Here is a 24170-nt window from a genome sequence, read left to right on the forward strand (position 1 = left end):
AGCTGCCACCCTTATTTATATCAATAGTTACATTTTTTAAAAATCAAGTCTCTAAATCTTTTTTATTGCAGCTTTTTGTTTTGGTTTCATGCTTCTAAGTGGCAAGTTTTATTTTTAAATATTATTTATTTATTTATTTATTTAGTTTCGGCGGACACAACATCTTTGTTTGTATGTGGTGCTGAGGATCAAACCTGGGCCGCACGCATGCCAGGCGAGCACGCTACTGCTTGAGCCACATCCCCAGCCCCTCAATAGTTACATTAGGTCACTGGCATCAGTAGTACAGTAGTGTTCATTGTGTCACTTTGGCAGGTTACAGGTTAGCAACATTGTGCAGTTTATTCCTCAGTTACATACTATAGTTGCAACATGCAATGTTAGGAGCTTTGTGTACCCCTCAAAAAGTCCATTGTTCAAGTTACTGTTATGTGGACAGGTTAGGTGCAATGGAGCTTGGTGAAACATTGTGATTGTCTAATGAGAGAGTTTCTTTAATACCCAGAAGCTGAGTGCCTGAGATCAAGGTGTAGGCTGATAAGACTCTAGCATGGAGCCTCCTCATGCAGGGCATTGCCACAGCAGCTAAGCATTCTGTACCTTTGCCCAGAAACTTTCTTAGCAGCTAAGCATGCCACAGCCATGAAGTAATCATGATGCATTTATCTATTGATGAACATTCAGGTTGTTTCCAACTTTGGGCTACTGCACGTAGAAGAATATGACATCTTTAAACAGGATAAGAGAATCACTAATTTAATGGCACTAATTAAATTAGTGCCATTAAAGGTGTAGACTGATAAGACTCTAGCATGGAGACAGGGACTTGTAGACCACATTGTATCTCAGAGCCTTTTCTTGAGGTCTTGTGTCTGAGGTGACAGTTCATTCTGGATGGATGGTGGAATCACCAAACTCTCTTCACACTGGGCCCTGGACCTTCATCAAAGACCCTGATCCCAAACATAGAACCCTTACAATACACACAGCTCCACCTCCGCTCTCTTATGCTGATTGTGGTTGAACACATTTGTGATATTAGTGCCATTAAATTAGTGATTCTCTTATCCTGTTTAAAGATGTTATATTCTTCTATGTGCAGTAGCCCAAAGTTGGAAACAACCCGAATGTTTATCAATGGACGAATAGATAAATGCATCATGGTAATGATATTTCTATAAAATGAGATATTGTTCAGCTATAAAAATGAAGTATTGATAAGATGCTACAACATGGATGAAACTTGTCATGTATGGTGGTGCATGCCTGTAATCCCAGTGGCTTAAGAGGCTGAGGCGGGAGGATCATGAGTTCAAAGCCAGCCTCAGCAACTTATCAAGGCTCTAAGCAAGACTTTGTCTCAAAACAAATTAAAAATAAAAAGGGCTGGGGATATAGCTCAGTAATAAGTGTTCCTGGTTTAAATCCCCAGCCCCAAAATAAACCACATGCATACAAAAACAAACAAACAAAAGCAAATCCTACATGGATGAAACTTGAGCCAGACACATGCGACTACATATCATATGATTCTTTGTATATGAAGCCTAGAACAGGCAAATCCATGGAGAGTAGATGAGTACTTCTTAGGGCAGGGGAAGGGGATAGAGAGCCAGTGCTTTGTGCAGGGGATTCCCTTTGGGCACTGAAAACTACAACTATAACTAGAAGATGGTTTATAATACTGTGAATATGCTAAGTGCCACTGAATTACTCAGCTTTAAAATGGTTGAACAAATGCCAAATGCCCAGGAGACAGGGACTTGTAGACCATATTGAATCTCAGAGCCTTTTCTTGAGGTCTTGTGTCTGAGGTGATAGTTCATTCTGGATGGATGGTGGAGTCACCAAACTTTCTTCACATTGGGCCCTGGACCTTCACAACCACTCTGTGAGGGAGGGTTTTATTTTATTATCATTTAATTTTAAAGATAAGGAATTAGAGGCTCAGGGAAACTATGAAACGTGTGCAGGGTTTTAACAGAGGAGGGAACCGGCCCAGTAGTTTGATTTGCCTAGGATGTTGGCTGGGCTGGGCCAGCCTTGGTTTCCTGTGGTGGGAGGAATTGGAGTCTCTGCAGTGAGTCCAGGATGGTGGGACCTAAGGTCTGAGGGCAGAATTCCAAGCTCCAGGCACATTCTGAGCTGGGGTCAAGCTCAGATGGGCATTTGGCCACTTAGTCAAAGCCCAGGATAGAGATCTCTAGACTAGTGTCTGAGAATGCAACCCCGGGACCCTGAGCCCAGCTCCACTGTTTTAACCTTCATGTGGGGGTTATAGTCAGCATTAGGAAGGGCCATCTGTCACTGCAGGAGCTCAGGAAATGGTACAGAATTTAACATTATTCTTGCCACTGTTGAGCTCTTCTCTGGTGGGGTAGGAACACCACAGTGGAAAAGACTGTAGCAGATATGTCTGTCTGCCCCACCTAGCCCTCTGGAAACCCAAGTGTGAAGACTGATAAGGCCCAGCTTCTAAGTGGCCTCCTACCCCACCCCAGGGGCACCCAGGCTAGGAGGAAGGTTGGGGGTTTCAGTTTCCAAAAGTCCACTTCTTTCTGGTTTCTTTCATTGAAGCAGGTTATCAAAACTATTTAAATTTAAAATAAGGAAGACTTCTAGAGGTGTCTGTCCTTAGCAGAGAAGACTCTGAGGGTGTACCCTACTGCACGCAGAGACCAGCCCTGCAGTTTCTTATCCAGGAAACAATGTGAGAGCTTTAGAGTAAGGACTACATTTCAAAACCATTTACTCCAAACCTTTGCTGGTTGAGGAGCTGCAGTCCAAGTGTGGGTCCCTGCCCCTCAAGCCAGGGCACTGTCCTGAGCTGTGACTGTTATGCCAGATTCATGGGACCCCAATAGACCTCCAGGAGCCGAATTCGATGCAATCACACAAGAGTCTTTATTGCAAGCTTGAGCCTGGACTCACAACCGTTCCGACGCAGCGGTCCCAGGGAGTGAGTCCCAGTTCTTTGTTCAGTGAGAATTTATAGGTTTTTGGGGATACTCTATGTGTCACAACATCACACAGCAAATCATTCCATACCTCGGGAAAGTCAAACAACAACTCTTAACATTGATTAGCACATTCACTGGCGGGAACAAGTTTGATAGGGGTGATTGGTTAGTACAACAGGGGAATTCCTTTGATCTGATTGGTTTAGGCCACAAGGGGTGTACGTGCTAAACTACATGGTTTCCCAACATGTTATCAACCACCATAAACTACTTGGGGGGTCATCTGGCATTCCAGGTATTTTCCCTGTCTCATGCTGATTAGAGGTTGCTAGGGGGGTTGCTATGGGTCCTCACTAGCCTAACTGAGTCAGGGACACCTGGCGCCTCAGACCTCTCCTGTTATATTCAGCAGGGTGGGTATGTGCTTAGGAGTGCTCTGTGGGTTTTTCCAAGGACAAGGCCCCCTTCCTTGGACAAGCTTTGCTCTGAGGTAGAGGCTGGTTTCTCAAAAATGGAGTCACATTAGTTTCTCCTGACGTCTCTAACAGCTGATGAGGTACATGAGCATGGGGCTGGCGAGGCTGCCAGGGAGGTGCTGGCACCCTCCAACAAGCACCATGGGTCCTGTACTGAGCCCTGGGAGGCAACCTGGGAGGGTGCACCCTAGACTTCTGTGGGATGCGAGCTCATGATCTTCCTGCATTTGGCACCAATGCCAGTATCTTTGCCATTTACTAGTCTGAAGTAAACCATCCATAGTGCTGTGAAGGTTGTGGCAGGAAGTAGGCCCTGAGAGGATAACTGGGGGAATGATGGCCTCCTCCATGTCTGGCCCTTCCCCTAGTCCAGAGATTGCTGGGCTGGAGCCCCAAGGGTCTGTCCAATGAGCAGCACCACCAGGGAAATCAGAGGAGGGAGCCCTGAGCCATAGTCTTGCCATATGGCTGGCAAAAAGCCCCTATGACCACAACTGGCCATCATCCCACGCACAGGCCTCCTGCTCCTGCACCCTCCTTTCCATTCCAGGGACTTTGGGGACAAGCATGGGAGAACCTCAGGTCTCTTTTACATCAAGACCTGAGATTGGGATAAGGCTGTGCTAAGAACTCATTCACACCATCAGAGGACAAAACCCCCAAGGAAAAAAGAAGGCAGTGCTCCCCAATGGCAAATAACCAACTGGTACCATTTTCTTTCTCTCTCAGTGATAACCAAAAAAAGACACTATTTTCCTTTTTGTAAATTTCAGAAAAAAACTAAAAATGCATTTTTTGGTACAGAGGATTGAACTCAGGAGTGCTCAACTACTGAACCACCATCCCCATCCCTATTTTGTACTTTATTTAGAGATAGGGTCTTACTGAGTTGCTTAGGGCCTCACTAGGTTGCTGAGGCTGTCTTTGAGCTTGCAGTCCTCCTGCCTCAGCCTCCCAAGCCACTGGGATTACAGGTGTGTGCCACCGCTCTGGCTGCTTATTGTTATTTTTTGAGACAGGGTTTGGATATGCTGCCCAGACTGGACCCAAACTCCCGGACTCCAGCAGTCCCGCGTGGGTCTCCCCAGGAGCTGGGGCTACAGGTGTTCACTACTGTGCCTACAAGGTGTTCACTACTGTTCCTGGGTAATTTTATAGTTCTACGTTTCAACTTTCTGCCAAACAGATGCGTTAGTTTTCTTGGCGGTCTGGGGGCTGAACCAGGGGCGCTATTCCACTGAGCTACATTCCCAGCCCTTTTAATTTTTTTTTTTTTTTTTTGAGGCAGGGCCTCGCTAAATTGCTCAGGCTGGCCTCAAACCTGCCATCCTCCTGAGTCGCTAGGATTAGGCCAACGCGCCCCGCGAGTGTGCTACTTTTACATCGCAGAAACTGGCGCCCCGGGAACCAGCTCAAAAGCCGGGCTGCGCCGCCCGCTCCGGGGCACTCGCGCCTGCGCACACGGCCGCCCGCGCGGGACTTGGTGGAAGTCTCGCGAGCGCGGCGCGGGGACAGCGGCGGCGGGCGCGGGGCGTGTCCTGGCCGCGCGTCCTGTCGGGCCGCCCCGCCCCAGGCAGCATGGGGGACAACACCAGCCCCATCAGCGTGATTCTGGTGAGCTCGGGCAGCAGGGGCAATAAGCTGCTCTTCAGGTACCCCTTCCAGAGAAGCCGGGAGCACCCCGCGGCGCAGACAAGTAAGTGGGCCGGCCGCGGGGACCCCGGCGCCCGCACGGCCCGCCGCTGCTGCCCCTGACCCCGGACGGCCTCTTCCTGCGGCGGCGGTGGCCGTGCGCGCCGGGGCCCGGGCTCAGCCTCTCCGGAACCGAGCCCCGGGGACCCGCCCGGCGCCGAGGTGTGGCGCGCTGTTCAGCCGGCCAGAGTGGCACCGAGCCTTAAAACCACACACGGTGGAGGACGCACCCGGGCCTCCAGGGTCCCTCGCGGAGGCAACTGCTGTTGCAGTGCCTTTCCCGACTGTCTGCGTGTGGGCGAGCGCGGGCCCGGGGCCGGGCCCGCTGCCCTGTCTAAGCACAAGTGCAAGCACTCTGGACACACAGGTCCCGCCCCGCTGTCACAGTGCCCGGGAGCTCCACCCTGGACGACCCTTGGCGCGGCCTCGCCCTTACTAGGCCGAGCCAGTTCCGCCCGGTGAACGTTCTGACTGTTTACTCTGGTCCTCTGCTCTGGGCCGTTTACGTTTTCAGTCTTTCGCTGATACACACTACACAGTTCTTTGTATGTATCATTTTGTAGAATATCTGTAGCAGCCAGTTCCAGAAGTAGCCTAAGGGAGAGTGAGTTTATTTATTTGGTAATGGGGATTGAACCCAGGGACGCTTAATCGCTAATCCACATCCCTCCCACCCTTTTATTTTTTAACTTGAGTTAAGGTCTCATTAAGTTGCTGAGGCTAGCCTCCAACTTGAGGTCCTCCTTCCTCAGCCTCCCAAATTGCTAGGATTTACAGATGTGTGCCACTGCACCTGGCACATGTGGATTTTTTTTTTTTTTTTGAGTTGTCGATGGACCTTTATTTATATGTGGTGCTGGGAATCAAACTCAAGTGTCTCACACATGAGGTAAGCGCTCTACCACTGAGCTGCAACCCCAGCCCCCACATTTAGGGTTTTTTTTTTTTTTTTGGTACTGGGAGTTGAACTCAGGGGCACACTGAGCCACATCCCCAGCCCTATTTTGTATTTTATTTAGAGACAGGATCTCACTGAGTTGCTTAGAGCCTTGTTAAATTGCTGAGGCTGGCTTTGAACTCTTGATCCTCGTGTCTCAGCTTCCAGAACCGCTGGAATTACAGGCATGCACCACTGCGCCCTGCCACATTTAGTTTTAATACACTAAGTTTTCAATTCTTGTTGATCTAATAGGTAAAGAATTGAATCTGATAGAGTGAATGTGTTTTCTGTTTTCAGAGCCATTTACATTTCCTTTCCAGTGAATGAACTGTTTGTATCCTTTGCCTCATTTTCTCTTGGAATTGTTTGATTTTGATTTTTTTTTCAAGTTGTAGAAAATTGAAGGAGCTTTTACATATTTAAAATAAAAGTAGGCTTTTGTGACAAAGCTGTAAATATGTACGCAGTTTGCTTCTGTGTTGAACTTGAGATCCTCCAGCCTCTGCTTCCTGAGTAGCTGGACTGGCAGGTGTGTGCCAGGCCTGACCTCTGCAGGTGGCCATTAGCCTGTTGATTAACTGGGAAGAAAAGGCATCTTCATATTTATCTTCCAGAAAAGGGTGTGCCTGCTGTAGCCTCTGTCCTAACATCTTTCCTCTTCTGACAGAGTGTTGATTTTATAGAGTCAGGTTTTCAGTTTTGTTATGCTTGAGGACTGCTGCTCACTCAGATTGTTAATCAAAGTCTTCTGAGGGGTGGGACTTTAGCTCAGTGATGGAGACTTTGCCTAGCATGTGAGTCTTAACACCAAATAAAGATAAACAAATAAAATAAAGGCATGCTGTCTATCTACAGTTACAAAAAGAACTTAAAAAAAAAAAAAGTCTGCGGAGTTTTCCTTGGATGTTTATTGTCTCTTATTGTTTGTTTATTTTGTGTGGTAGTGGGGATTGAATCCAGGGCCTCACACAAAGGCTCCACCACCGAGCTGTATCCAGCACTTTTTTTTTTTTGTTTTGAGACAGGGACTCACTAAGTTACTTATAGCTTCACTAAGTTGCTGAGGTTGGCCTCCCACTTGCAATCCTCCTGCTTCAGCCTCCAGAGCTGCTGGGACCAGAGGCGTGGCTACTGTGCCTGGCTGATTAGCTTCTTTCTGTAACTTTCCACTATATTATACTCTCAGGGTTTGTCATGTGTTGTTTTTTCCTTTTCACTGTTGTCCTGGTCATTTTTTTTTTTTTTTCATTGAAAACTTTTCACTGAAAGAATTGACTGTGTTAGGCCCTACTCCCAAGCTTTATTTATTTATTTGCTTATTTATTTATTTATTTTCAGTGCTTGGGATTGAACCAAGTGCTCTGTCATGAGCTGCCTCCCCACTGCCCCCATTTGTTTTTATTTTGAGACAGAGCCTGAGTTTGCCAGGCTGGTGTTGAATTTGAGATCCTCCAGCCTCTGCTTCTCGAGTAGCTGGACTGGCAGGTGTGTGCCAGGCCTGGCCTCTGCAGGTGGCCATTAGCCTGTTGATTAACTGGGAAGAAAAGGCATCTTCATATTTATCTTCCAGAAAAGGGTGTGCCTGCTATAGCCTCTGTCCTAATATCTTTCCTCTTCTGCTTGTTACTATGTTTAAACTGTATTATTCTAGTAAAGTATTATTGTTTGTGAATATGAAGGTTATTGAATGTAGTTTAAAAATTCTTTTGTTTTTTTTTCTAACACAATTGCCATCTTGCACTGAGAGTGTGCATACGTACACACATATGCAATGTATTCGTCCTTCTTATAAAGTTAACATATAGCTGGGTGTGGTGGGAACATAGGCTATCCCCAGTGCTTTAGGAGGCTGAGGCAGGAGGATTGCAAGTTGGAGGCCAGCCTCAGCAACTTAGCAGACTCTGTCTCAAAAGAAAAGGGCTGGGGATGTGGCTCAATGGTAAAGCACCCTGGGTCAATTCCCAGTAGCCCCCCCACCCCGAAAAAAAAAAAGAATTAACATCATAGCAAAAATATCTCCCCATATTGTTATAATTTCTTGGAAACCATCATTTTTTTTCTGAAAAAATATTTATGGTATAATATATATAAAACATGAAAGTTGCTACTTTAGCCATTTATTTTATTTTATGTTTTTTTTTTAGTTGTGATGGACCTTTATTTTATTCATTTATTTATATGTGGTGCTGAGAATCAAACCCAGTGCTTCACACATATGAGACAAGTGCTGTACCACTGAGCTACAGCCCCAGCCCAAACTTAACCATTTTTAAGTGTATAATTCAGTGGCATTAATTACATTTGTTATATTGTGCACCTTCTCCTGTTTTCTGTTTCTAAAACTTTGTCAGCCTCTACATGGAAACAGTAATCATTGAGCAGTGACTCACTGCCTCCTGCTCCCAACCCCTGCTGACCTCTGCTCTGTCTGGGGATTTACTTATTCTCAATATTCTGTGCAATTACAATATTCATCCTTCTGTATCTGGATTATTTCATTCACCATAATGTTTGCAAGATTCACATATGCTTATTCCTTTGCGTGACTGCATGCTGTTCCATTGCATGGATGTACTGTATTTTGGAAACTGTAGATCTTAGGGAATCCACATTCGAGTGTGGTAAGATCCTGCTTTCTTAGCCATTCTCCCTTTTTTGCTCACTCAGATAAGCCCCGTAGCAGATATGCTGTTAACAACGCGAGTGACCATGCTGATGACCAGGACGGTGACTCCAGGTAAGGTGCTGAGGGCAAGAATGGAGTCCTGCTCCTAGGCATGGGCAGAGCCCTGCCCTCCCTCTGGTGCATACGTTGGCCCCTGAGAAGTCTAGTATCCTCTCTGCTTGGTGGTTGCTTCCAGGTAGGGCAGAGCTGATGGTTACTTTGCCCATCTTTTTGGCTTGCTGGGTACTCTGGGCACCCGCTCCAGTCATGGGCTGTGTGGCTGGTAAAGTAGGTCTGAGAACGGGTGGGGCTGTGTCTGTGAAGGATGTTTTTCTCCTATTAGAGGAAAGCAGACCCCTTTGCTGTCTGCACACCTGGTTCCTCCAGTACTTGCTTGAGTTTAGATGTAGGCACACAGGTACAGCACAGCCAGCCAGGTCCCTCTTGGTGCTGGACCTGGGGCTGGCCTGACCCTCAATACTTCTTTAGGGTCACAGAAAGATGGGTCCTGCTCCTTCCCAAGTTTGCTTTGCTGCTCTTTCTGAGAGGCAGTATTAGGGTAGAAACTTCAAAAATGACCACTTCTGCCTTCTCATGTTCATTTTAACCTCCCAGGTGCAGGAGGCAAGGTTGTAAAGTACCTACCCTGAGCTCCCTAGACACAGACAGGCCTGTGTGGGGTGCAGGGCTGGGCCTCCGAGACCTTGTGCGGTGAGTTAGTACCACTCCCTCTGGTTCTCTGACAGTGCCTCACACTGGCATGGTGAGGTCAGTTCCGAGAGTCTTTCACCCTCCATGAGGGTGCGGGGGCCTATGACATGACCTGAGCGTGAGCTTTGGAAGAGGGACTGGCCAGCAGGGGCTGCTGGGTAGTGGACTGTGGGCTCTCTAGGGAGCCTTCATGTAGAGGCCTGTGATTGTCTTGCTCTTTAAGGTGGTGGCCTGGAACAAACTCAGGTGTTACAGGCACATGGGAAGCTCTCACCCCTGCACACTCAATAGGTGCTTCTTGTGCACTCTTCTCCCATGTTCTCCTCACAAACTTCTCTGAGCACAAGGGTTGGTTTGAAGGTGCAGAGATCTTGGAACAGTCTGGGTGGAGGGATTTCCTCAGAAGACGGTACACCTAATTCCTGCAGTTAATTTTCAGAGACTTATAATAACCATAAAGATGTTTTCTAGGGAGTTCATTCAGTGTTTAACATAGTGAAGAGGGAAACCCCTGGAGCGGAATGCTTCTTTTCAGAAGATTCTTTATTAGTTTAAGAATTGCTTCATTTAGGTCTAGGGCTGTAGCTCAGTGGTTGGGTCTTGCCTAGTGCACTTAAGACCTGGGGTTCCATCCCTAGTACTACAGGAGAGAAAAAGGAAGGGCTTTGCTTGGTGATGTAGCACATGCAGGTCTGCTGACCTCCTGTTCTCAGCATTAGGGTGAGTCCTTTGGGCACCCAGTCCCTGCTGCGTGGTCTCCTCCAGAACCTGCCAGGCCCCTGCTCTTCCTTCCTGTCATAGCTCAGCAGCTTCCTGAGGTGGTGTAGCAGTTCCACAAATCCACCCCCTGTCCTTGTCAACTGTCACTTGGAGTTGCTTTTCTCTCTGGGACCCTGGAATGCTCCTGCTTGTCAGTTTGCCAGATCGTGGCCTTAGAGGAGTGAGGGTGCAGAAAGTGCTGCTCACTATCACAGCATGACCAGCACAGCCATTAAATGGAGATTTGCTGAAATTGAATAGAGTAAAAACTCCAGCTCCTCAGAAGCACTGGTGTTGTTTCAGGTGCTGGTTTATTCAGGTGTACCATCAGGATGGGCTTCAGGGGTAGGAGTTAACTATTACTCCTTTGTTTAAAACCCTCTTCTGGAATTCAGTGGGAACAGAAGAAAATGGGGACCATCCTGTGTCTTGAGACTTGCAGTTAAAGATCATAAAAGTGGCAGTGTTCCTGTGGACTGGGTGTCAGGGGCTGGGGTGCTCATGTTGCCGTGTCCCCTGGGGCCCCACACTGGTTGGGGAAGCCACTAGCCTGGTATGGGCAGGTCCCCTCCTGAGGTAGTAGGTAGTGTCTTCTGGCCCTCTGAGATTACGGGCAGCCCTCTGGCCACTCCCTCCTGGGGAGTCAGGGACTTGGAGGAGACTGGGCCTCTTGGTGTGAAATTTTCCTGGAAGTTGTGCTTTAGACACTGTCTAGAAGAACCCCCCCCACCAGAGCTGTGGTGGGCTTCCATCAGTGCCTGTAGCTCACGGGTGCCTTCGGTGGGGTGCAGTCAGCTGGTGCTTCTGCCCTCCTTGGGCCTGGCCCCACAGCAGCAAGTCCAGCCTTGGGTGCTGTTGGGCTGTCACCAGGTAGCCCAGCTCCAGTACTCTCTGGCCTGTGGTACACCTGCTTTCACCTCAGGCACACCTGAAGCTCCACCAGGCTTTTGGTGGCTCTTGGTGACTTTGCCCCACAGTGTGCTGAGATGCTAGAAGAGGGCCACGTTCTCCCCGTTCTGGCTACTTGTTTCACAGTAAAGGGCACCTGCTGGGGACAAGTTCAGGCTCCAAGTACCATTCCAGCTTTGCACACTTGGGCACCTTCCTTAGGTTGAGCCTTTGTCTGTCTTCTGTAAGTTTCCTGTGGGTAGCTGGGCTCTGTTCTCCCCCACCGGTCTGGATCGCATGGGAGCATCCTGCCTTTGTCAGGAAGTGGAACCTTGCCCACACCCAAAGCCCTGTGTGCTTGCTGCTGTGCCTTTGGAGGTATAGGTAGCATTGCGACCTGTCTGGTTGCAGGAGGTCCATCTGAGTCAGACTGGATCTGGTAGGATCCTGGCTTTCTGGTCAGCCTTTGGAAGGTATCGTAACCTCTTGCACTGCACAGCCCAATGAGCTAAGGTGTGGCTTCACTGTTGTGTTTCTTGGGTGGGTCTCTGGCAGTGTGGTGAGTGGCAGGGAGCCCTGTGGGCATGGTGCCCTTCCACTCCCAGGTGTGAGTGTCTTCTGTCTTTAGGATACTTGGAAAACAGCATGCCCCAGAATAAAAATCTCTGTCCAGGAACATAAATTCTTAAACTCTTTCTAGAAAGCTCAGGTTGGGTAGTGCAGAAGCTCCAGATATTTTCTGCACAAATGAACCTAACATGCCCGGCTGGCTCTCCAGGTGGAAGCTCAGGGAGCCGACGTTCACCTGGTACTTCAGTTTTCAGAAGGCTTTACTTAGGTGATTCCATTTTGTGCTCTACAGATGATTTCTTGTCATACAGAGGAGAAGTCCATTTTTGGAAAGATGAGATACTGTGCCCAGGTGTCTGGCTAATTCTTATGGCCCTGGTGTCTGATATATGTTTCCCAGTGTTGAGCTTCTTTTTAAAAAGCAACTCTTGAGCTGGGGATGTAGCTCAGTTGGTAAAGTACTTGCCCAGCAGGCATAAGGCCCTAGGTTTAACCCCCAGCACCACAAAAAAAAAAAAAAAAAAAAAGGCTAGTGACTCTTGCCTGGTGCAATGGGCACCTGTGACCCAGCTGCTTGGGAAGCTGAGGCAGGAGGGCTACAAATACAAGGCCAGGCTGGGCACCTTAGCAAGACCCTGCCTCAAAGTTAACATAAAAGTGGCTAGGTGTGTAGCTCAGTGGTAGGGTGCCCCTAGGTTCAATCCCCAGTACTGTACACACACAGAAAGAAAGAAAGAAAGGAAGAGACTCCTGTTCCCCACAGCCTGCGCACATGTGTAAGAGTTTGAACTTCAGGGAGAATGCCCTGGGGTAAGTAGGAGTGCCTGTGTCCCCTTTCTTATCTGGTAAGCTGCCTGGTCTTGACATTAGCAGTTAATGCTTATGGTGGTGCTTCTACTAGACTTTAATACTTTTTTTGTAAAAATAATCTTGTAACTTTTCATGGTTTTGTAAAGCAGTGCTTTTGTTTGGTCTTGATGGTCCTGTTCCCATTTCAGCGAGCCATGTCCTCCAACCGATGAGCAGTTGGTTGCAGGGTAAGACTGAGACCTCTCCACCATCTTTCTGTCTTGATTCTGGCTGCCCTCTCTTCTTGTAATTGTGCTTAATTCCTGTTTTCACTCAACATTGAAAAAAGTCACTAACGAGGCACACAGGCCCTAGCTTGTCCTCCCACAAGAGCCCAGGCTTCTTCACTGTCCCTGCCCTTTCTCCACCCAGAGTTATTTAGCTCTTTAACATTGTCTGAGAGGCCAAGGCATGGTTGATGGCACCAGAGAGTCTTTTGGGACCAGGTGTGCCTTCAAACCTCTTCCTCCCTCAAGGAGGAGCCAGTAGTCCTGTGGAGGTGGTGGGTGAGCAGGAGTGGGGTTTCTCACCTCCCTGCCCATTGCCACACTGAGACCTGTGGCTTTGGCTTCTAGTCTATGGTTTTAAGGGCCCTTAATAGTGTCTCTACCAAAGTCTGGGTGTCAGGTGTGATGCTTGGGTTTCAATGTTATTGGCTGAGCTCCACAGAGGCAAAGACATTCCTGGGAGTGATCCTGAATTACTGCAGGAGGGCAGGGATGAGATGGGATGGCCCTGTGCCCCCGACAGTGTGTCCCTCCTGTGCCTTGGAGGTACTCTAGTGTCTGTGAACTCCCAGCAGGGAGGCAGGGAGCAGAGCTGAGATCCCTTCCAGGCTGCCTGCTCCTTTCTAGCCCAGTCAGAGAGCAAGCCCTTCTCCAGAATGTCTGGCAAGGAGAGAAAATCTGGCTTGTCATCTGGCTGGGCTGGTAGAGCTTCCTAAGCCTGCTTTTCTTGGGTTTCCAAGTTAGTCCAGAGGTCCTTAGTTTTTGTAACAATTTTTATTTATTTTTTTGTTGGGTGGTGCTGGGAATTGAAACTAGGTCCTTGTGAATGCAAGGCAAGCACTCTATGAACTGAGCTATGTCCCCAGCCCCTAACAATAATTTTAATGTATTACATTTACCAGCTTTTACAGGAAAGAATTTTGTAACTTTTGGAAGCAACAAGCAATTGTTGCCACTTGCTTGTGGCAACTGTGAGTTGTCTCCCAATCTCATTACACTGCTGTGTCTGTGCTCCTTGCACCAGGCCCCATCTGAGGTATGAAGCCACACAGATTCTCATCTACATGGGTGCTAAGCTGTAGCAAGTGGGTTTCTGTGGGGGGCAAACTTGCTGAGATGAGCAGAGTGGCCAGCTGTCATCCTGTGGGCCATCTGAGGGGTCTCCCCAGACAGCCACTTAGGGGAGTGTGACTTTTAACTTAGGCTTCACAGGACTTTCCAGTTGGCACTATCTGTGGACCCTGGCAGCCAGGATTTGGCTCTTGCAGATTTGGCTCTTGCAGGGCACTTGGGATTTGAGTTTTATAGACATGAGCTGAACTACTCCTATTTGCCTGAGGATCCCAGGACCCATCATCACTCAGCCATGTAGCTTGCGTCCCTGGACTGGTACCTGAGGGCTAGGGCCCAGGCTGTGTGCCTGTAGCTCTTAATAACAGAGCAACAACTTTTAGTGAATATTTTAGGCTATTACAGGAAGAAGTGAGCTTTCTGGAGTGGCAGGGGTTGCTTTTCTGTCTGCTAGTCCCTAGTCCCTGGGTTACCACCCAGTGGAGGGTGTTTGTTCAGAAGGGACATGATGTGCTGACACTGAGTCAGCTACTCAAGCAGGAGTGGTGTAGGGATTTCATCCTCTGAACCACCTTCCACATCACTGTCCCTCAGAAGGGAGCTACAGGGCAGAGTGAGTCTTTAAGGAAAACCTGTGATGCCTCTGGTCTGAGACAATAGGATCTGCTGTGTCTGCTTTAGTTGCTCCAGAGAATAATGTTTCAATGAAGCAGAGACCAAGCATGCCAGTGCGGGTCCTGCATGTCCCAGGGTGTTTCTTTTCTCTTCTTTTCTTTCCTTCCTTCCTTCCTTCCTTCCTTCCTCCTTCTTTTTCTCTCTCCTTCCTTCCTTTCTTCCTTCCTTTCTTCCTTTTCTTTCTTTCTCCTTTTATTGAACCTGGGATTAAACCCAGGGGTGCTTAACCACTGAGCCACATCCCAGAGACAGGGTATTCCTAAATTGCTTAGACTGGTTTTGAACTCATGACCCTCCTGCCTCAGCCTCAGCCACTGGGATTACAGTGTGCGTCAGCACGTCTGGGCCCCAGATGTTTCTAACAAGATCAGTCTGGGAACTTCGACCATCCCTGACTGCAAGAGGCGAGACAGCCCCTTTGGCCCGTGTTCTGTGTTGGTGTGCTCAGGGCGACCCAGGACTGCCACAGGGTCTTGCCAGTTCTGGAGGGAAGGCCGGAAACATCATGAGCCCTTTGGCTTGGCAGTGGAATGCCCCTGGCCCAGGAGACTGGGAGAACTCACAGATACTTGTCTTACATGTCATCCTGGGTCAGTTGGCCACAGCAAGGCCCTTGGTCCAGGGTCTCCTGGAATCCATGGCCCCCAGACCTTTATCTGGAGCCATCTGCTCTTTCAGAGAGGGGCTATAATCACTGTTGGAAGCTGGCCTTCATTTTTCATTTCTAACAGAGGGCTTACAACGATGGTCCCCACTCTGGGAGGGCATGACGAGGTACACACTGCAAGTCTGTCCAGTAGCCTGTCAGGACTGTGGGGTTCCTTGCCCAGGGGCAGAACATGTTCCCTGGAAGAAGGAGAAGTCTTCCCTGAGACACCATGCCCTCTTTCTTAGACGTTAGAAGTGCTTTCCTTGGCGTATAGAAGAGTGCAGGTGTTCTCTACTCTTGGATGCAGTGGGAGCAATGGTCTAGCACACCCATTCCAGAGCAGAGGCCAGGCCCTGGGCTCTGAGATAAGCGGCAATGATGCACCCCAGGTGCCCCTCCCTGCAGACCATCTCCCTTATCCAAGTCCCCAGCCGGGAGGGGCCAGTTTGCCAGAAGGGAGACAAGGGTATAGGTGTGCCTTGCAATGGCTAAGCTCCCATGCCCTGGCTGTTCTCACCTCCCTGTGGCATCCTGGTGCTCCTGTGACAGGATGGGTTTGCACTGTCCTTCCCGAATGGAAGTGGGAAAGTCTGAGTTCAGGATCAGAGAAGTTGCACCACAAAGCACAGTTCCTGCTCCGCATCAAGGGTGCAGGCCAGCAAGCCCAGTGGCTGCTGGGAGGGTCCCCTATACCTGTGAGGCTTATTGAACTGTTCCTTAGGACAGTGCCAGCTCCAGCCAATCCTCCTCTTAAATGCAGACTGCAGCTGTTCCTCTCCTAATTTCATAGAGCATGTAGAGATGATAGCATGTGCCTCCAACCTCTGCTTCTCATGCCTTTTATCTGTGATTTTGGTGATTTTGCCTCCCTAACCTCGGGATTGCTACAAGAAAGCCACTGGGGCAGAGCAGTTCACATGACTGCCATTCACAGAGACCTCCCCTCTGGAGGTATAGGGCATGGTGTCATGATCCTTGGTTAACCTTATTTTCTATTTTACCTTTTTTCATCTTTAAGGTTTTCAGATGTTATTTTGGCAACAATTTTGGCAACCAAATCTGAAATGTGTGGCCAAAAATTTGAACTGAAGATAGATAATGTGCGGTTTGTTGGGCACCCGACACTGCTGCAGCATGCTCTGGGGCAGGTATGTCCCTCCCTGGTCAGTTGTGATCCTTGTCAGGCAGGTAGGGCTCTCCCTAGGTAGGCCTGGCCCATCCTGGGCTCATGAGGCTCAGAATGGTGCTGACACTGGCTCTAGTGAGGGTGACTGTTAGGCAGCAGACCTGATCAGGCACTTGCCGTGAGTGTGCACCTCTGTAGATCCTGGGGGTCCAGCAGAAAAGTGAGGAGCCCTTGCCAGTGGTCTGTGCTTGGCTAGCAGGCACAAGGCACCCTGGTGCTTCTGTCCCTGCCACTGTCTCCACTGCCCCATGCTGGCATCAAACCCAGAGCATTGCACTCGGCCCCCAGCTCCCCTCTGTGGTCAGCTTCTACTGTTCGCACTCTGGGTCTCTGTGGACGTGGCTTTCTTTGTTTACAGGTTACCTGTTTCTAGGGAATCCAAGAGAGTAATTTGACTAGCATCTGCCAACCCCTGAGCTTTCTAAAAATGGTGCAAGCATTTATTTATTTATTTGTTTGTTTGTTTTTGATGGTCCTGGAGGTTGAACCCAGGTACTGCCTGTGGGTGGTGGGTGGGAGAGTTGGCAGCCAGCCTGTGGGAGTGACTGGCAGGGAGTCTGGGGCTTTGGCTCCCCCTTGTGGTGTCACTTGTGGTTGGCTTTGCAGAGTTCCCTCATGCCCTAGGAGTGCTTCTGCATTTGTGGATACAGAGCTGGGAACAGAGATGAGGACTGGGCTCTGGTATGAGGCCAGCTGCCCTGTCTCCTCTGAGCCTGTTCAGGCCTCTGCTGGCCCTGAGCATTGTCCTGTACCTAAGTGGGCCTGAGTACTTGTCATGCCTGGCAGAAGTAGCTGGGAAGGTCAGGTGGACCCTGGGGCTGGCAGTGGAATGGAAGTGGAGGATCAGAGAAGGTCTGGGCCCCCTACTTCCCAGGTCCCTCTACATCCTGTCACTCTGCTTCCTTCCGTTGACTGCCCCACTCTTGTCACAGCTATTTGTGCAGCAGGTGCTCCTCAGAAAGGAAGGCATCAGTCACTTCTCAAAGACCTGGGAGCTGTTTTCCTCTTCTGCTAGTCTTTGGGGTCTTTCCCATGCATGGCTCTCAATTTATTGCAATCATGCCTCTTTTGTAGGTCTCCAAAACAGATCCATCCCCGAAGAGGGAAGCGCCTACCATGATTCTTTTTAATGTGGTGTTCGCCCTGAGGGTGAGTGTTGGTGTAGGCAACCTGGGTGGGGAGGAGGGTAGAGCAGGAAGCAGCCCGTTTCTGGTGAGTGTCATGACTGCTCAGACTGTGGTGGGCACTGCGCTCGCCTTCCCTGGCATGCAGGCAGAGTCTGCCTTGTTGTGTGGTCCTCTTTTTTCCCAATACAAAGGAGAATATTTACCATTTCTAAGGGTCCAGGTTAGTGGCATCAGAGGTACTGAATTCTTATCTGCCACTCAGCCTGCTCCTGGTCGCTGTCCAGATCCATATGCTTTCACTCTCCAGAGAGAGACCCCTGTGTCCTTACCAGCTGTTGCCCCCTTCTCTGCTCTGTCCAGGGTTGGCAGGCTACGGTCTGCCTCTGTGGACTCACTGCTGAATTGCGTACAGAGGGATTCGTGCATCTGGGGCCTGGCCTCTGGCCTTGGTCCACTTGGCAGGTTCTGTGGTGTGTGAGCCATGTTTCTTTGTGGCCATCACAAGTGTCTTGTGCCTGTACCATACTTCACCCATTGCTGGGCACTAAAGGGTGAGGGGGTGTTTGGCTGCAATGAAGGATACTGCTGGGGGTGTTCCTGTTCACATTTTCTTTTTTCCTTTTTTTTGGTACCAGGGATTGAACTCAGGGTCACTTGACCACTAAGCCATTTCCCCAGCCCTATTATGTATTTTATTTGGAGACAGGGGTCTCACTGAGTTGCTTAGTGCCTTGCATTTTATTTTATTTTTTTTGTAGTTGTAGATGAACAGCATACATTTATTTCATTTGTTCTTTTTTTTTTTGTGGTGCTGGGGATTGAACCCAGGGCCTTGTACATGCAAGGTAAGCACTCTACCAACTGAGCTATATCCCTAGCCCTTATTTGTTCATTTTTATGTGGTGCTGAGGATCGAACCCAGTACCTCACATGTGCTGGGCAAATGCTCTGCCACTGAACTATACAGTCTCAGCTAGCCCTAGCGTCTCGCTTTTTGCTGAGGCTAGCTTTGAACTTGTCTCAGCCTCCCAAGCTGCTGGGATTACAAGCGTGCGGCACTGCACCTGGTTCTTGTTCATATATTCATGCCTCTTGGATACACACCCGGGAGTGAAAGTTTGGGTCCTCTGGTTCTTGTTGAGACTGAAGATCTTCTGAACTGTATGCTGTGGCAGCTGTACCATTTTACGTTCTCACTAGCAAGGTACAAGGGTTCCCACTTCTACACATTTTCACCAGCACTCTTTATTTTTCTTTTTTTTCTCCCTCCCTCCCTCCCTCCCTCCCTCCCTTCCTTCCTTCCTTTTTAAATTAAAACTAATTGTTTTTTTCTTTTCCTTTTTCCTGGGTATTGAACCCAGGGCGTTCTACACTGAGATACACTTCTGGCCCTTTTTATTTTTATTCATTAGGTACCAGGGATTGAACCCAAGAGCCCTTAACCATTGAGCCACATCACCAGCCCTTTTTTTTATATTTTATTTAGCAATAGAGTCTCAGTGATTTGCTTAGGGCCTCACTGAGTTGCTTAGGGCCTCGCTAAGTTGCTGAGACTGGCTTTGAACTTGCCATCCTCCTACCTCAGCCTCTGGAGCTGCTGGGATTACAGGCGTGCACTACCATTCTTGTCCTATTTTTATTTTGAGACAGGGTCTTGCTAAGTTGCTGAGGCTGGCTTTGAACTTGTGATCCTCTTGCCTCAGCTTCCTGAGTAGCTGGAATCACAAGTGTGGCCACTGCACATGGTAAGCCTGATTGTTTCTTAAGGCAGTTACCAGTTCTTTCTGAGTTTGTTTTCACTAGTTAAGGAAATACCTTTGTATTAAACCTGTCAAAATGTAAGGGATTCAGCTGGGAGCGGTGGCATACACCTGTAATCCCAGTGGCTCCAGAGGATGAGGCAGGAGGATCGAGAGTTCAAGACGCTAAGCAACTCAGAGAGACCTGTCTCTCAATGAAATACAAAAATAGGGCTGGGGATGTGGCTCTGTGGTTGAATGCTCCAGGGTACCAAAAAAAAAAAAAAAAAGTAAGGGATCCAAATAAATAGAAATGTATCCCTAGGCAAGGATTGGCTTCTTTATTCATTGTTTGGTCCTGGGGACTGAACCCGAGGGTGCTTTAGCACTGAGCTATATCCCTAGCCCTTGTCATTTTATTTTGAGACAGGTCTTCCTGAGGAGCCCAGGCTAGCCTGGGACTTATGATCCTCCTTCCACACAGGGAGCACACTGGTTCACCTTGAGGAGTTTTAAAAACACTCCTCTAACATTCTGACAGCTTCATGCACCTGTCCCGGAACCCATAGTTGCTGCCTTTGCACTTGGCTCCATCTGTTTCCTCCCCCTGTGTTTCACAGAAAGGCCCGACCTCATGATTGCTCATTCCTACACACTTGTGAAGGCCTCTCTACAACGTGTCCGCCCACCTTGTGCCACAGTGTCTTTTTACTGTGTCTACTTTTCACATTGGTGTCTACTGGCACTTGACATGCTGGGGCTCCCAAGCCAGACATGCTTTCCATTTGGTCTATGGCCCGGTCGAGCGTCTCTGCCAGCTCCTCCCTTGGTCCAGCACAGGTTCCACATTTGGAGCTGGCTCCCTGTGCAGACCATCAGGCTTGCTCTCTGCCTCTGTTTCCTGTAAATTGGAAGTTTGTTTTGGGAGCTGGGGTACATTTGGGATGAGAAGCCTGTTGGTGGTACTGCCGTGAGCTGGATACTACTCTGAGAGCCATGTGCCAGGTGGAGGGCTTCTCACGTGTCCCTGCACGGCTGGACCCACATACGCCTCAGGTGCTCTCAAGACTGAGCAGACAGGACACCAGATTCCCGAAGTGCAGTCTAGGACCTCACCCAGGGCAGCACCTGGTCAGCACATCAGGGATCCTGGTGGGGAGGCCAGTGTGCCTTCTCTGGCAGCACTGGCAGCAGAGGGTTGAACTCTTGGGGTGATGGGAGGGAGTGTCGTATGTCTAGGATCATTCTCTATCCCCCTGCTTTGCTGGTGTATTTTTACACAGATTCTGAGTGTGTCTTTGTTTTGAGGTAATGGCCTATGCCCTGTAAATTGGCACTGCAGGTCAGGGATGCTGTTAAGAGGCCTCGAGAGAGAGGGCGGGCGGTGCTACCTCTCTGAGTCTGCCCAGATGCAGGCTGTGTGTGAACATGGATCTGCTGGGAGTCTAGAATTCTGCAGGTGAACCAAGTGCTAATGTCTAAGTAAGGTCCCTACACCCACACCCAGCTCTGAACCCAGGGGTCTGATCCTGCCTGCTGGTAACAGGGATTTCTAATCAGTGGCACCACCTATCCTGCGCCCTCTCTCCACTTCCCCAGGCTGACTCAGCACCTCTGTTGGTCTCCAGAACCACCAGGTCATGCTTGGCCCAGTTATCTGCCCTCTGGAGCTGCTCCACAGATCCCACAGCTGTGCACTCCACCCTGGTCCTGGGTGGATACATCTGCCTGGCCAGCTGTGGCCCCTGATAGCTTCCAGAGGGGGTGGGGTCCACTTCTGTTCCTGAGAGCCTCCTCACCCTCCCTCCACCTAGTCAGTGTGGGTGCAGAAGGAGCCCTGGGCAGGGGCCTTGGCCTGGGGCCTGCTGGCCCTCTTGTTAGCTGGGGAGAGCTGCTCATGCTTGAGGATAGAAGAGTACCATGTGTCCTGTTGTAACATAGCCAGGCGTGTCCAGCATGCTCATCAGGACAGTGCTGAGTGTGGACACTTGCAGGGCTTTTCTTAGGGCAGGCTCTGTCTGAGTGCTTAATGTGTCTGATCCTCATTGAGGGAGGTGCCCTTGTTGTCCCACCACTCAGGGTTACACAGCAGGTGGGTGGGTGGAATCTGCCCTTAGCCACAGCCTGCTTTTGCTTACCAACCTAGCATGGTAAAATGTGTGTGGAGCCCCCTCTGTGCAGCCATCATGCAGCCCTCCCAGGAGCAGGGAATGGGGGCTGGCAGCCAGTGCTTCTGGAGGGACATAGGAAATTTCTGGCAATCATGGCTTCCAGAGGCACCTGGAGGAGAGGAGGAGAGAAGATTTCTTTCGTGGTCTAAATTTTGGCTGTGCATGTTTTTGTTTTTCTTGGCACTGGTGATAGAACCCAGAGACATTTAACCACTGAGTTACACTCCATCCCTTTTTATTTTATTTTGAGACAGGGTCTTGCTGAGTTGCTGAGGCTGGCTTTGAACTTGGGATCCTTCTGCCTCAGCCTCCAGAGCTGGAAGGACAGGCAAGTGCTACTGTGCCTGGCCTGTTACTTCCTTTGCACCTGTGGCACATTTAGATCTGTGTGGCTTCTCCCCTGCAGGCCAACGCTGACCCTTCTGTGATCAACTGTCTGCATACCCTGTCCCGGCGCATTGCTACAGTGCTGCAGCATGAGGAGCGCCGCTGCCAGTACCTCACTCGGGAGGCCAAGCTGATCCTGGCACTGCAGGACGAGGTGTCCGCTGTGGCTGACGGTGAGCAGCAGTGAGAGTGGTTCTGGGCTGGCTGATGGCATCTTCTGATGTGGACAGCTCCAGGTTTCCCAACTAGCATCGTCAGAGCACTTGGGTGCTTGTAGTCTCCAGGCTTTCAGTGCACTGGGCATGGCTGAGGAAGTGCTCACAGCAGCCTTGTGCCTCAGGGACTGTCCCCTTTTTGTGGAGAGGCTGTATGAGCTTAACATTGGGCAGGTGAGCCCAGGGCACATGAAGACTCCCAAGGGACTCATTCAAATTAAGTCTGCTTTCTCAAATGGATGTGCCCAGACTGACTTCCCAACTGGAAGGATTCCCTTCCCCACATGCGGCAGCACCCTTCAGTTAGCACTGACACCTCTGCCTGGCCCTGCCCCTGTTAGAACCTTGGTCATGGGTGCGAGTTGGGGAGAGGCTGGCAGGAATGTCCAGTCTTAAGGTGAGTGGTTTCCATTCCCTGCTTTTAGCCAAACTGAAGGTGGGTTTAATTGAATTATGCACTAACCAGTTATCAAAAATAGTATTTGCAAGCTGGGTTTTGGCTTAGTGGTAGAGTGCTTGCCTGACATGCATGAGGCATTGGATTTGATCCTCAGCACTGCATAAAAATAAGTTAAAGATATTGTGTCCACCTAAAACTAAAAAATAAATATTAAAAAAAAAATAGTATTTGCTGGCAGGCCACCATATAACTTTTGGTATACCCATAGTGCTAAGCCATGGGGTACATGATGATAAACTCCACTCCTTTCCTAAGGTCAGCAGCTCATTTGGAAGATGCAGGTGGAACAGAGTTGCAGTCAGGCTCAGCCTTGGTAGCTCTGAGTAGAATTGGTGAATGTCATGCACAGACTGGCAGCAAGAGCGGCCTGGACTTTGGTGTAATTTCACTCTGTTTGAAAATTCACCGGCAAGGGCTGGGGCTATAGCTCAGTTAATAGAGTGCTTTCCTCACATGCACAAGACCCTGGGTTCAATCCCCAGTACCCCCCTCCCCGACAAAAAAAAAAAGAAGAAGAAATACAAAAGAAAGAAAATTAGCTGTCAAAACTTGTGATGTAGGGTGGGGCACACTGGTGCACACCCATCATCCCAGTGACTTGGGAGATGGCAAGTTTGAGGCCAGGCTCAGCAACTTAGAGTCTGTCTCAGAATAAAACATAAGAAGCTGGGGGTATGGCTCAGTGGTTAAGCACCCCTAGGTTCAATTCCTGGTACCCAAAATAAGTAAGTAAGCTGCATCAGCATACATGTGTGAGAGGAGGGCCTGGAACACACCAGCCAGCAGGGCAGTGGCCTGACAGTGCAAGGCACAGGCCTTTGGGACAGGGCAAAGGTTTTGGGCTAGTGTGTTCCGTGAGAAGTGGTAGGACAAACAGCCCGTGTTCAGTTCACAGGACACAGGTTGTGTGAGAAGCAGGGAGTTCCCAATGGGTGGTTTTAAGTGACTCAGTTGGAGTGTCGGCTTCTGAATGGCCTGTGCATAGTTCCTTGCTGTGGAAGCTTTGAAATCTTCTGTGTTGTGATTGTTACAGCAAATGAAGGCCCACAGTCCCCGTTCCATCACATCCTGCCCAAGTGCAAGCTGGCAAGGGACCTCAAGGAGGCATATGACAGGTAGGCAGGTGGGCATGCTCTCTGGCTCTCCAGGAGCCTGGGGCTATCCGCACCTGGGTCCCTGATGCTGGACACTGTTCTGGTATTTGGATGCTGGCGCTCCACTGAGATGGGGCAAGAGCACGAAGACTGTGGCTACTCTTATGAGAAGTGACCTTGGTAGCCATTTTCAAATGATAGCCCCTTTGCTAGGTTGCATGCGCCTAGTTGGAACATTCACCTCTGGACTCTCCTTAACACAGAAAACCAGCTAGAAGCTGTGGGTGAGAGCCTGGAGGTGCTCTTGCTGAGGGGGACAGTGGAATTCTGGTCCCACCTTGGTTGGTGGGTTCCACTTTTTTTCACCCATGAAGAAACTGGCTCAGTGGACAGAGCTGGGTGGGGCTGGCTGTGCTATTTCCTGCTCTGGGAGTGTCTGAGGGCAGCAAACACTGGGGGGCATCAGGGAAACCCTGCACCATCTGATTACATTGGTGGCTGAGCACCAGCTCTATTAAATGTGGACCAGCATGACGTCCATTTCTTCTGCAAGGTCTTCTGTCTGACCACTGCTCCTGTGGCCCCGAGATGTTCCCTGGCTCTGAAGCTGCAGCGAGAGGTGTATACCCAGCTGCCACCCCTCCTAGAGCTTTGCCTTC

General features: G+C 49.5%; 1 protein-coding gene across 5 annotated transcripts in view; it reads left to right on the plus strand.

The window, feature by feature from the left end:
- The first annotated feature begins 4976 nt into the window (after positions 1-4976).
- Positions 4977-24170, plus strand: part of Nprl3 (NPR3 like, GATOR1 complex subunit) — a 34850-nt gene continuing 15656 nt past the window's right edge. The window contains exons 1-7 of one of the 5 annotated variants that reach the window (XM_027940362.2): positions 4977-5132; positions 8736-8805; positions 12660-12698; positions 16151-16280; positions 17393-17467; positions 21762-21915; positions 23451-23532. In XM_027940362.2, the coding sequence (XP_027796163.1) occupies positions 5015-5132; positions 8736-8805; positions 12660-12698; positions 16151-16280; positions 17393-17467; positions 21762-21915; positions 23451-23532 (668 nt within the window). In that variant the 5' untranslated portion in view covers positions 4977-5014. Of the gene's footprint in view, positions 5133-8735; positions 8806-12659; positions 12699-16150; positions 16281-17392; positions 17468-21009; positions 21277-21761; positions 21916-23450; positions 23533-24170 lie in introns of those variants that run through there. The other 4 variants (XM_027940363.2, XM_071605529.1, XM_071605530.1 and 1 more) reach the window with 4 other exon arrangements.

Source organism: Marmota flaviventris, chromosome 19 (genome assembly GCF_047511675.1).
Source record: "Marmota flaviventris isolate mMarFla1 chromosome 19, mMarFla1.hap1, whole genome shotgun sequence".
Classification (NCBI taxonomy): Eukaryota; Metazoa; Chordata; class Mammalia; order Rodentia; family Sciuridae; genus Marmota; species Marmota flaviventris.